At 42.1% G+C, this 13,683-nt stretch overlaps 1 protein-coding gene across 1 annotated transcript in view; it reads left to right on the forward strand.

Annotated features, from left to right (window-relative positions):
* LOC128717903 (polypyrimidine tract-binding protein 2) overlaps nucleotides 1-12,782 on the forward strand; it is a 37,635-nt gene extending 24,853 nt beyond the window's left edge. Inside the window, exons 9-12 of the mRNA XM_053811580.1 lie at nucleotides 5,613-5,705; nucleotides 8,438-8,654; nucleotides 12,423-12,500; nucleotides 12,598-12,782. Coding sequence (XP_053667555.1) covers nucleotides 5,613-5,705; nucleotides 8,438-8,654; nucleotides 12,423-12,500; nucleotides 12,598-12,730 — 521 coding nt within the window. The 3' untranslated portion in view covers nucleotides 12,731-12,782. The remainder of the gene's footprint in view (nucleotides 1-5,612; nucleotides 5,706-8,437; nucleotides 8,655-12,422; nucleotides 12,501-12,597) is intronic.
* Nucleotides 12,783-13,683: the final 901 nt, after the last annotated feature.

Consider the following 13,683-nt stretch of genomic DNA (forward strand, 5'->3'; position numbering starts at 1 on the left):
TGTATGTATGCGTTCCACCGCCACGTACTCCCACGCCGTCCGCACTCGTGCAAGAGATCCGTCGCCTTTTCTAATTACCCGCACGCGTTTTGGCACCAAACTGGAACGCAACACGTCGGATGCGGGGACTACGGAGGAGTGAAGCAGCGGAGCTTTGTTACCGGCAGCCGAGCGTGCGTAATTCCCGGACCTCCGCATCTACGGATTTCCTGCACGAGAACCGTCACTGTGTCATACCATCACTTCATAAATCATTCATAGAACCCATTCAATCCCACGGACTAATCTTTCGGCTCTCTTCTGCTGGCTGTGTACCGAACGCCTCCTTCAACTTCCGTTGCCCCACTTCGGACGGGACAGAGCATAAACAGGACGGTACCCTAGTTAATCTTAATTTGTTTCGATGGATAAAAGGAACAGATATATTTATGCGAGTGTGTAGCGCGTTTGTGTGTTAGTTGCCAAACTGTACGACATCAATTCGATTCTGTGTGACTGTGCAGAAAAATAAATAAAATCAACCACTAGCAAACCGGCCTCCGTGTGTGTGTGTTTGCGATTTGAGGGTGGCTTTTGCAGGGTGAAGTTGTGCGCTGTGATCCAGACAATCGAACCCTTTGAGATGCGATTGCGAAGTAAAGTGGAGTTCATTTCCGCGGCAAATTGAAAATACAAAAACAGTATGACGTTTTTTTTTAAATAATCGTGCTTAAATATAGGGAAAAATATTTGACTTTCATAGTTTTGTTTAAGGTCTTATAAATGTTTGTCTACTGGCAACTTATTGTCTTAGACAACACTGTTAAAAATAGTATATCTTTTCTCTTTTTTAATAAGCTAACTTCATTACCTCCTATATAAATTGTATTGAATTATTTTACATTGTTTGCTTGAGGACAATCTAACAAAAAGTTGTATATTTTCTGTTATTGTCAAGGATATTTTCATGCGAAACATCTTTTCATGATCCGGTATTATCACGCTTTGGTTCGAAGATTTGAAAAATTGTTCTATAAAAACGCTCGGCACCGTCAACATTATTGTCCATGTGAAGGGTTAAGCCCTTTAATGGAAACTGAGTGCACACAACAGCGAAAAGGAAACTGTTTCACCTCCAACCACATGCACAGGTGCTTACAAACGAACCCTGCCCTGCCGCACACGCCCCATTCGGGCCCATTTTTGTATCGGGACTCGAATCGAATCAATTTATATAAATTTGCACGTTTCACTGCACATGATGCACATGCCACACAACACACTCCATCACAGGGAAAGTGCTTTGGACCGACCAGCAGCACCGCACACTCAGGTGTGCACATATTGGCCCCGAGATCTGCCCGTGGAGTCTCTCGCAAAGCGAAAGCATTTTTTCCCCCCATCGCTTCATATGCAACACACTTCTCCGGAACTCCGTTCAACGGATGGGAAAGGTGTACCCCGGGGGTGTACCGGGCACAAACACACAACCAACCGTGTGTTGTGTGGTCGCGGCAGGATTATTGAGATTTTCGATCGAAAGATAGTTCGCTCTGTTGCGCCCCTCCCCCCTTGGTGTGGAGCGAAGCGTAGTGAGTGCTGCTGTTCATGTGCACGCTTTTGCCTTTCGCCCCTGTCCAGCAGCGAACGATGGTAGCGCACGATGGTAGAAAATGGTTGTAACAAATCTTTTTCTACTGGCACCGGCGGCAGTACGTTGCTTCACGTTGCGTCCCACAGGAATCGGAGCCACGTTTGGAGCCGCTGAACGATTTTGATGGATAGGATAAATTCTTGCTGGAGCGAAAGTTTCACTTGGTTCGTTTTGGGAACGTATTTAAATTTTATGCACATCCCCAAATTGTGAACATACTCTGCCCCTCTCACTCAATCTCGCCACAGTACATCTGGCCTCGTACTGGCAAAGGTCGGATTTGGTGCCGTGCACGTTCGGGCAGCGGTGCATTTAATGAAAACGGTTCTGCGTTTCATTCGTTTTTCCCACCGGTAAGCCGGCCTTAGCGGAATATGGAAACAACTTTAGGATGAGGCGCTTCTTTTGTGCTGGTTTGAATGGTTTAATTTATCTGGATTTCCGTATAAAAGAAGTCGCTTATTGCGTTGACTAGTGAAAAACTGCCAAATGTGTACTTTCCTTTTTGATGTAAAACTATGAAATGAGGAAATTAAAAATTTTTATTTAGTTTATGTTTTGTGTGTGTGTTTTTTAGTTGATTTGCAATGGTATTCAACATGCATAAAGATAAAGCGAAAATTATTTCTGCTCATCCAAGCTAAGGTTTTTCTCTGTGATTTTTTTCTAGCGCTTTACTTAATTGTTACGGTTTTTTTCACTATTTTAAATTTTTCGATGGTGTATTGGTAGCGATAGGACAGGACCGGTCCAAAATTACAACTGGATCAATCCCTCGTTCCCCTGATTTGTCGAGAGCCTCATTGTCGAAGGCCTGATTTGCCGAGAGCCAGAAATGGCAGGCCTCTATACCTCTTGAGGTTGTGGTATCGATAAAAAAAGAATTCCATATTACAATGAATAGTACAAATTATCAAAATGAATTCTCGCATTTAATGAATGAATTTTTAATTAAAAAAAGGAAAATTTCCTTTTTTTATTTTGTCGTACGTCGGTTTAAAAACCATTTGTCAAATTGGGTTGAATATGCAGTATGAATCAACAAAGGCTCATATTTTTCAATGTCGCTTTTTCCCTTTTTTTTAACCTGTCGTAAATTATTCATACTGAACGAATCTATGGTAATATTTATGAGCTACTAGGCGCCACCTATTCCTATTGTATTTTTTTTTCGTTGAATAATTGTGAATGTGAAAATCAAAGTTCCACACAAATTATTATTTTGCTTATCAATTTATAAATCAGTTGCAGTTAAGTTGGTATTCATGTTTAGTATGGATAAGGATGCCCAAAACATGTTTCTTGTGTCAATTTTGTTTATCATCATAGTAAATTTTTCTTTCATCAATTTTGATCGCAGTTGATCGCAGTTTCTCACATTTGTAAATTACCAGGCGCCTCCATTTGTTGTAAGGCTTTTGAATTAAAATAGCATTTTATTTTTATTTTAGTAAACATTACACCACGTTGCTAGTGCAGGCTATCAATTGCATTTTTAGTATCGGATTACTCGATTGTATTATAGAAAGTAAACGAGCTTATTGAAATTTCTATTTGTACAATAGTCGATCTAAAATGTCTTTAGTGGGCCACTAGGCGTCTCCATATCGCCGAGCGTTCATTTCAAAAAACTTGTGCAAACTCAAAGTCATACCATTTTAGATACATTGCGCTAAAGAAACATAAACGAATGGTGCGCGTAGGGAAAAACAAAAAACCCAAACAAAAACAAAACACACTTCTACCTTGCACGGTCGGCCAGTTGGTTGAACTCTTAATCTTATTAAAATAGTCCCTGCTTTTCAACCATTCAACTTTCGGGCACCCGGCGGCTGACAAGATTTTCTTTGACGCGCACCAGCTTCTGCAGTAACAGCAATTCACCATTTTTTGTTAAAATCGACCAACAGCGGCTCCAGTTTGTTCTCGTTCCCTCTCCCTCTCCCTCGCTCTCTCGCTCGCTCAATAACAATCACAATATTGGCAGAAGGAAAGAAAAGCAAAAATCCCGTTTTGTAAATTATTGATTCTCAATCCTTTTATCAACATCTTTTTTTATATTTCATTGTTGAAAAGCATTGATGGTACCCTGGCTTTCAAGAGTTTGTTTTTTGTAAGTCTTCGCTAGCTTTTCTCCCTTTAAAAGGGACGATCACTCAGCTCACTGTGTCTGTGTTTGTTTTGGTTGAAAAAAAACCGTTTACTGAACGAACGGATGGAATGTGGACACCTTTTATACGTTGGTATTCATTTTTTTTTTCCTTTCTCACCGTACAATAAAGCTAGAAGTGGTGAAGATAAAGGTTTTTACTTTCAATCCGCTCGAAGCGTCGCTGTGCGATCTCGGTACGATCTCCACGCCATTCCCGTTGCTGCCCGCTGTGTCTTTGTGATGGGAAAAATGGGTAGCGTAAGCTAACACACATCCGACGACGGGCAAAACGATAATAATAAATGTAATATGGCAATAGCAATAAAAATATCGGCAGGCAACCGACAGGCAGAGTGTGTGGGAGCCGTTTTGCTTATTGGCGGGAACCGTACAGTCCTCGTATGGATTTGCAGTCGATCCTTCCTTCTTGCAAAAGGAAAACCCCATGAAGGAATAAGAACGGAACCAGATTTTAACGATGCCTTCCGACCGCCGAACATCGCCGCTCTAAAGCAGCTTGCTCGTACGTCCTGGGTGGGTTTTTGGCACAAGTCTGCTTTATCCACCATCAACGATCTTCCCCTCGTCTTCCGCTCTGCGTCCTCTATGTGGACAATAGCAATGGCTGGCTTAACGAATGCATGGTGACGAGGAAGCGAGAACACATAAGGTGGCATCCCGAGGGCTTCCCGGTCGCAGCACCAAAGGGCAAACATCATATGTGTGCACCCACGGGGAACCGAAGCGCTTAGTTCAGTTCGCACACAATTCTAGTTCGATGGTTGAACGATTTTTCTTCAATCGAACGAACCACCGCCGGAAGGAGGAACTCGAAAGGATTTAAAATGCTAACAGGTTACTTCCGTTGGGTGACTCTCTGCTGTCGTCGTCGGAAAAGTGCAACGGCAGTAGTGCAGTACCAATCACTTCCACCCATCTCCATCCTCTCTTTCTCTCTCTCTCTCTCTCTCTCTCTCTTTCGCTGGGTAGAGTGCTTTTTGATCGATGGAAAATGCTTCCAATTCGGCGCACCGAAGCTTTTGTGCAGGTGCAACGTGTGCACGGGTCCTGTTTTCGGAACGGAGATTGTTTGTCAGCACGACACATTGTCATCGCGTTTGGATGTGTGCTCGACTGTGTGTGTGTGTATGTGTTTGTTTATGGGTACAAGTGTGAAAACGGAAAACTTTTTATTACCGCTAGAATGCATCGGCACGCCATCGGAAGTTAGCTGTGGATTCACTTCCGAGACGTGTTTATTGGTTGAGTGGCAAAATTGTTGTTCACATGCGACTAAAGAAAGTCTGGAGTTTATCTATAAAATATGTTTGTTTTTAAATTAAGAACGTTTCATTTCTTTTTGTAACTCCTAGTTTAACGAGAAATTTCTTTCAAAAACAATCATTCAGATGTTCAATAACAAAGATTTGTTTCAAGGTTTTGGATACGTAAAGGTATTAAATAAAAACAGCTCTAAAAATGAGCTAACCCCGAACGATGAAGTTAGATGAGAGCAAAGTTATGGCAAATATCAATTAAATAATCCGTGTGTAAGGAATTAACGGTCTGCGTAACATAAAATCACATACTCACAAATCGTTGCAGTATTAATGGTGAACTGCCGTACTACCACCAAGGAGGAAGATGTACGACGGCATGACTCCGTTCTATATTTCGCCCTATGTTCGACATTGTTCTTAAATCCTATCGCGTCTCAGACACTTATAACCTTACATTAAATATTCCCACTTGCATCGGAAGCAAAATGGTTTCACTTAATTATAATGTTTTCCCTGTTGCTTGTTTACCTTTGCCTCTTCGTTACAGGAGTGTATGGTGATGTACAACGTGTAAAGATTCTCTACAACAAGAAAGATTCAGCATTGATTCAGATGGCTGAACCCTACCAGGCGTATTTGGGTAAGTGAAAGGAAATTAGGCTTTAATGTTGTAAATATGTATGTTTCCCTTGCTTATTGGCACCCCTTGCTGGGGAAAACCAATGTTGAGTGCAAGGATAATTGCGAGTAACCTTACTTTAAATGTCAATTAATATTTATTAAATAAACAAAAGGAAAATTCCATTCACTGTGATCGAAGATATTCGATACCGTTCATTGTGCTGTTGCGTTATTTTTTGTTTTGCTTTCATGCCTTCATCCCCATTAATGTATCCCCGAAGGTATCGAAAACTCCATCCAATTCAACCTGCGCAAAGAAGGGTATTTAAATATGCACACCGAGTGCATGTTGTTTTATTTGACTAGCTTACACGCAATAAATCTCAATGTAAATAAATAATCTAACGGCTGCAACGGAAGAAGCGATGTGGAAAAAAAGCGACCGATGATAGTCACATTTCCAATGGGCAGCAAGCAGTACGCGTAGGGGTAAATGAAAATGTGCAAAAAGCCTCACAAATACACAAACCAGATCCAGGCGTCCAACCTTTCACCCGATACGGGACGGGAAATGGAGTGGCGATCGGGAGAAGTTTTATTTTTCCGTTTCACACCGGAGCTCACCGGCAGTAAGGGTGGAAGCATTCCATGAAAATGCAGGGAAAATATTTCAATTTTTTCTCAACCCATTTGTTTTCCGCTTTGTATGTGTGTGTGCAAAAAGTGCAAACTCGTATCAAAACAACACGCAGGGCACGTTGGGCCAGAGCGTGGACATTTATTAGATGAAAGACAGTTAGTTCACTTCTCCAAAGTTTCATCTCAATGGAAGAAAATTGAAGCAAAATGTTAAAAGGGAAGTTTTCTTAAACTTTGACGAAAAATTCAATGGCAAATTTATTAGCTTTACACATTTGGTAATATTCTTGTCATCAGTCAAAAGGGTATGAAGTGATCGAATATTGATATTCAACAAAACATTCTTTGTTTCGTGCCCTAAAGTTCGTGGAGCTTTTTTAAATTTTAGCTTTTATAAATTAAGGTAATTATTTCTCATTCGAGTTGTTCAACATATAAGACATTTTCATATCAATTGCCTTATTTTAGCGCGAATAACAACCTAATTTTAGTTAAAAAATGGCCAAAGTCAAATTAAAGAGAATTGTTATACACGAGTAGTAACTTTTAGATTTAAGCATTGAGGATGTTTCAATTTATACAGATAGTGATGACGAGAATGGTAACATTGACGATTGCAACATTGATAAAGTGTTTTGCTACATCGCTTAAGGACGAAATGGAACAGTATTATGAGATGCACTGTTAATTATAAATTTCAATCATAACATTTTTGACATTAGGTATAATTAAAAATAAAAAACTTTTTTTTCCAAAGACATTGAATATTCCTTGAGCAGGAATGTTTTTCTTATTAAAATAAACCGAATTTAATTGAGACGACCAGGCCGTGTTCCTGGATTGGTATACACGTGAAAATACAGTAAATTGTGAAATTTTAACTTGTTTTAAATTCTTCCTTAGCACACTGTATCACCGTACATATATAGTGTAATGGCGCCATTTAAAAGTCCAAGCCTGTTTTCCAAAATATGAAATGTACGCATATTTCATCAGGCACTGTCCCACGGTGCGGCCGGAACCTTTGGTTCGATACCGAAGGGAAGATTTTTTGTTACGTACTTTTGCACGTTTTAAACGTCACACCGGTGTATTTATCGATCTCGTTAATTCTGGTAAACGAACGGGGCCACCAGCAATGCCACAGCGTGTGTGAAGTTGTTGTGAATTTGTTTTCCCTTGCGTTACGTTTTGCTCTCCTTTGTTTTCGGCACTATTCGCACCTTTCTGCCAGCTACTGTACCATCGTTTACATATCAAATAATAATTGGTAAAAATGTTTACATTCGCCGCTTCATACACTGTTCACTAGCAAGCAAGGGAGCTTTGTTTCTGTTATGGCTTTCCATATACTTATATACACCGGAGGAAATGTTCGGTGGTCTCCGCTTGTTTTCAGGATTGGTGCTTTTTTTTGTTGTTGCTATGCACCCCCTTTTGCAACAGTTTGCATTTTCATTCATGAACTGGTTGGCACAAAGAGAGCGCAGAAGATGGAACAAAAACGCACCACCAGATAAACATACCGATAGGAAAACGAATGATTTCCTTCTTTTTACTCAATCCACAAGCGTTGCTTTCTCGCTTCGAATGGCTAGGAGTAGCATTTTCTTCTCTGTTTTATCGTTTTTTCCACACCGGAAACGGCTGTGTGAAGGCTATGGCGTATAAATTCATTTATTCTGAGCAACAAACCGAAGCAACAAATGGTGGTAGGAGGATGGTGAATTCATCACCAACACCGTCCCTCGATGTTCATACAATTTGTGGCCCGAAGTTGGAGAGGATTATTTTCACCGGTACAAAAAAAACACGGTCATTTCCGGTTTTACTACCCATCGCCAACAGGATTTCGGGAGGATTGTTTTTTTTTCAGATGAATCTAAATAAATAAATGCAACCAAAATTGAATGAATGAAAAGCTTAACGGACAGAAAAAAGCATTGAAACGTTGTGTATTTTTTTTTTGCGCTTAACGTCACGTTTTTTTTCACAGGATATAAAAAATTCCTTCGCTGCAGCTTCGATGCGTTAACGCATTCCATTCCATTTTCCATATCTCGATTACTAATTGCGTTGCTGTATCTTTATCACTTTTTTCTCTATGACCAGCTATGACCCATTTGGATAAGCTCCGTATCTGGAACAAAACGATCCGCGTGATGCCGAGCAAACATCAGGCGGTACAGCTGCCGAAGGAAGGCCAACCGGACGCTGGGCTGACCCGCGACTATGCACAAAATCCACTGCATCGATTCAAGAAACCGGGCAGCAAAAACTACCAGAACATCTATCCACCATCTGCTACACTGCATTTAAGCAACATTCCGTAAGTATATTAGCGCCCCTGCCCCATGCACACTCCATAATTCCTTTCCCGCTTTGGTCATGCGGTGTTAATGAACTTTTTGCGCGGTTTTGTGTTTTTGTTTCACGAATTCGCTTAGTTGCTTTACAGGGTTTTCGCGTTTCATTTGTAAAATCAGTGCTGGAATCTGTGCGAAAGAAAGGGAACCACTCTCTGGATCATGTTCAAAGAAGGAAGCTGATTATGGGCAAACCATTCCCAATTTACATGCTGAAAACTGTGCAAATGTGTAAATGTACCTTGACCAGAATCCCGAAATGCCTCCCAATAGCTCAGTGGCACTCGAAACCCCTGTAAGCTGTAGCAGAATCGTATTCTTTCACACTTCTCCTTCCAAATCATCAAACCATTGCACGCAGACACCGCGGCCACAGCACAGCTGCCGGTGCTGCGATCGCTTCAAATATTGTTCTTTCATTTCGCCAGATTTTATTCCACGCGTAATAATATCCCAAGATACGGTGGTTGGTGCGCGCGGTGTAGTTGGTTTTGGTTTAGAACCATCACCATCGCTACGGCATATCGGCACCACTTGTGTAAGATTTTTAAAGGTGGCTGATTTGAGCACCCGCACAAAAACACCATCTGATGCCAATGGGTGTCCCATCGCATACCCGGACGAACGGTGGAGGATCGTCAAGCGCACGGCAAAAAAGGGACATGGAAACACTTTTATGCATAATCCACTTCAGTAATTTTCTCTCATCCTCAAATTGGTCGGTGGCTGATGGTGGGCATGGACAGCAGGGTAAAGATGGTGGCAACATAACCACCCAACCAATCTAGCATCCTAACGAATGATTATGGCAAAGAAACGGAATTAAAGTCCAACCGTCCTCACAACCCGCCATACGCGGGATCTTTATCCTGGGTGGGTGTCAGACGATGGCCACCAGCACGGAGACAGTACTTTGCTGTAACTATTAAAGAACTTAACCATGGAACCCTCTTAACGTTCTCTCGCTCCTAGCGGCGCTGGGACAGCAGACGGCAATGGGTCACCGAGCCGAATGCTAGGCATTAGTGGGATGGCGCTAGAAATAGACAGGACAGAGAGAGAGAGAGAGAGCCAAGGTGAAAAGAAAACAAACTTTTAATTATCTTCTTTCATCCCGCATCATCCTCGAACAGGGGGCCGCACACTGTTGGGGGTGTGTATGTGTGCTTCAAACCCATAGCCAATGGAGCGTTTCGTGGATGATGGAACTCCCCAAGCTTGTGGAGCTCAACAGTTTTACAAAACCAGAGTGGATTTTGTTAGTTTTTTTTTCTCTCCCACCATCCGATGAAACGCTGATCGGTGGAACGGAAAAGAGGGATTTTTAATCCTTTTGTTTGTAGTAACCTCCGTTCACGCTATCCCAATCCTCACTCGTTGCTCTCTCTCCCCCACCCAACGGGGTAACATGGTCGATAAATTAACCATCGCTAGGGGATGCTCACGAACCCGGCTTGGTTCCCCAAGTTACCAAGTTACTTCGCACCGCAAAGGCGGACGAACTGAAGGTATACATTTCCCTCGGTACGCTTCGCACCGTTACATACACCAGCGCCAGAGAGCGACTGTCATAAGTTGTGCAATGGTGCTTGGTCTTGATTTTGCACCACAATTCCATTGCTCCGTGTAGTGTCGTTCCAAGCACGGCTGATGGGGTTGAAACGCTACAGCCACACTGGGAAGATAATTGTAACTAAATAAGTGGATTTGAAAGTACTACACGTGCAACAAAGTCAACGTGGGACAGTAACGTACGGCGGTGGGCAGGGCTTTCGATAGGTGCACTCTCCGGTCGGTTAGTTGCTGGACAGCAATAAAAGTTAGCAACGGAACATATATGCTACGCAAGTGGTGTTGTGCTGCCGGCTCAGCATTGTATTCGGAGGTGTGTTTTGGTTTGGTCTAGATGCAGTAACAGTTGTGCTAAACCTCCAAGTGTGGTACTAACAAGCAGAACACAACTGTTGCTGTGTAATCCACGTTGGTAATTGTTGTTTAGTAGTGTTGATGTTTACTTTAAGCATAAACGGATATAATCCTCTTGGGGATGTTTCGAAATTGCATTTTCACGCCTTACTGCCCTTATGAACATACGATGGTGAACATACGATATCAGTAGTTTCTTTTTTAGTAATGATTAAAAAAACCGTGTAAACTAGTGCTGCGCTTAATGCTTCTTCACGCAAAAATATTCATTCGAATCTTCAGTGAAGAGCCATTCGAATCATAAGTGGCCCCTCAACGGATTCAGGATTTTTTAAAGATTCACGAGTTTGCATATGCTTCTCTTGGTTATCACCTGCAATAAAACTTGCTATTGTGTTAAATATTGAGAAGTTTTATGTAGTATTCATGATACAATACGAATCATGAACTGAATCAGTCTCATCAGTCCAACTCTAGTCTAAACATTAATGAATTGTATAACACACAATTTACCGAACAAATTCAATTCATTTAGAAAAATACTCATCACTACTTCATCAGGCAGTTATATTCCAGGTTTCACCTTCCCTTCCGTGAACCAATCACTGCGGTAACGTAATTATTTTGTAACACCCGATCGCCCAACACACGCCTTTCCCGCGCCATCGCACATAATTACATCGAAATGAAAACCATAACTCATAGAGGGACATTCTTTGCTTTCCACCGAGCAGAAACTCTTAACCACCGTCCCTGCCGGGGTGACATTTATTATCAACCGGTGGTCCGGTGAAAACGATTGCGTCGTGTGGTTGAGTCTTATGGCGGGGCTGGAACCAACTGTGGGTAAAGGTGAAGGACCAATTCGCTACTGGTTGTTCTTCTTTCCCCAATCACCCGGTTCCTCTATGCGATACGGTTTTCTGCTTGTCCTTTGGGTTTTTTTTTTTCTTCTGTTTCTCACTCACCCCGTAATGTAGTTTTGTGAAGGTGAGAATGTGGCGTCTAACCGCTCCGATTCCTTTCACGCTCAATTTCATTAGGAGAATTATTATGATAATGTAATTAAAGGGCAAAACTGCTGGTTAGCTAGCGACGGTAGTTATCGAACGTATATGAGAGCACAGTGACTGTACGATAAGGACTGCTAGGGACTAACCGTGTAAAATAGTTAGAAAAGCATCGAAGTTTTATGCTCAATGGTGTCCGTATATTTTTTCAAATTTTGTTTGTCGCGTAATTTTGTAATTTACTTTATAAACCTAGCTGTCTTTGCGGTTTTGACCTGTTTCAGTACTTCTAAGCAACGACGGACGAGCATCGTCGTCGGCAATTCGTTTCTGATGGCGTAGACTCGCCTGTCGGGCTAAACAGGTTCAATGGATTGGGTCGTGTCATTATAATGACATGAACCTCTCACCAAAGTCTATCGAACAGTTTCGCTGTACGAAAGTAAAATTATCTTGCCTCCCATAGAGCTGGTCATTGCTGTTCATCCGCATTGACATACGGACCCATAACAACATCTAAGCATTTCGAAGGCTTCGTTAACAGTTACGTTAGCTTTCAAAAGGGTACATTTGTTATTACTGTTATGCCCAAGATCTCCCATGATAGCTATCGCAGGATAGGTCAAATTTTGAACGACCTAAAAAACTACCATTTCGGTTTAAAAATATCTTCTTAAGGTATTCTCACATCTAGCTTACCTTCCTTTATATGTGCCCGTCATTGACTAAATGTCCCTTCCCTTCTTAATTCACGCTGTTATAATAATTTAATTTCCCCTCTATCTTCTCTTACAGAGCAACCGTAACCGAGGATGAAATTAAGGAAGCTTTCACCAAGAACAGTTTTGAGGTTAAGGCTTTTAAATTTTTCCCGTAAGTACTCCCGATATCCCGAAGGATAAGATACACAATTGCGCGTAGAATCATTCCAGCTAAGTGATTCCATTCTTCGTCTTTGTTCCATTTGTAGGAAGGACCATAAGATGGCGCTGATACAGCTTAGTTCGATCGAGGAAGCGGTGTGCGCACTGATCAAGATGCACAACTACCAGCTGTCTGAATCGAACCATCTACGCGTCAGCTTCTCCAAATCCAACATCTAACTGCGAGCGCCCGCGTATGCGAGCGCCAAACACGGTTCATCGCCGGTACAGCAGCTGCCAGTAGTAGTTCCACCCGCTCCCCCGACATCGATCCCGGACGCGCCCACCACCCATTCATCGGCCGACCAGGTATCGGTCAGTGACGAAACCACCGTTGTTACATCAATTACAACTACAGCAACAAACACAACTACTACCACGACCACGGTCATCGAAAACTCAGCGCCACAATTATCTCCCTCCTCCTCAATGATGTCATCATCCTCCTCCTTAACAACAACAACAACAACAGCGACCTCGGCATGATCGCAACAGGAGCAACAGGAACCAAATGGACGGAATCGAATGAATCTGATGCCCTCACCCGCTCGACTGTAACTGGGGCAGGGGGTGTAGAAGCAAAAAGGATGAAGATAACACTGGGGTACCCCCGAATGGGTCCTGGCCAAAATGCGTTACAAGTAGCCTAAACGAGTGTGAAGGACGTACGAAGGAAACAATTTTGCATTATCATAAACACGTATATATCCCGTATCCCGTCGTGTAGTGTGTAGTGTGCCGCTTTGTTTACGGTACAGCAACGAAGAGGGAATAGAGGAAGAGGAAAAAGAAGAAACAACTGGAAACAAATCTTTTATCGAACGCGAAGAAACCCCACATTTTCGTATCCGTATTCGTGCACAGCTGCACAAACAAACATTGAATCGAACCAGAGCGATAGATAGAGCAGAACGGTGCAGAAGAGAGTGCAGCGTGCGCGTAAACAAGAAACCCTTTTCAATTGGGACACAAGAGTCAGGCATTAGGAGCGAATCGCAAACAAAAAGTGGCCACAAGTTTTTCACTTATTTTTCTGTTCTTTTTTAGAGGGGGACACACATACAATCGTAGAGACAAGTTACTATTTGAACATGATTAAAATGTAAGGTGTAGAATGTTAGTAGCGAAACATC

The sequence above is a fragment of the Anopheles marshallii genome, chromosome 2 (assembly GCF_943734725.1).
Source record: "Anopheles marshallii chromosome 2, idAnoMarsDA_429_01, whole genome shotgun sequence".
Taxonomy (NCBI): domain Eukaryota; kingdom Metazoa; phylum Arthropoda; class Insecta; order Diptera; family Culicidae; genus Anopheles; species Anopheles marshallii.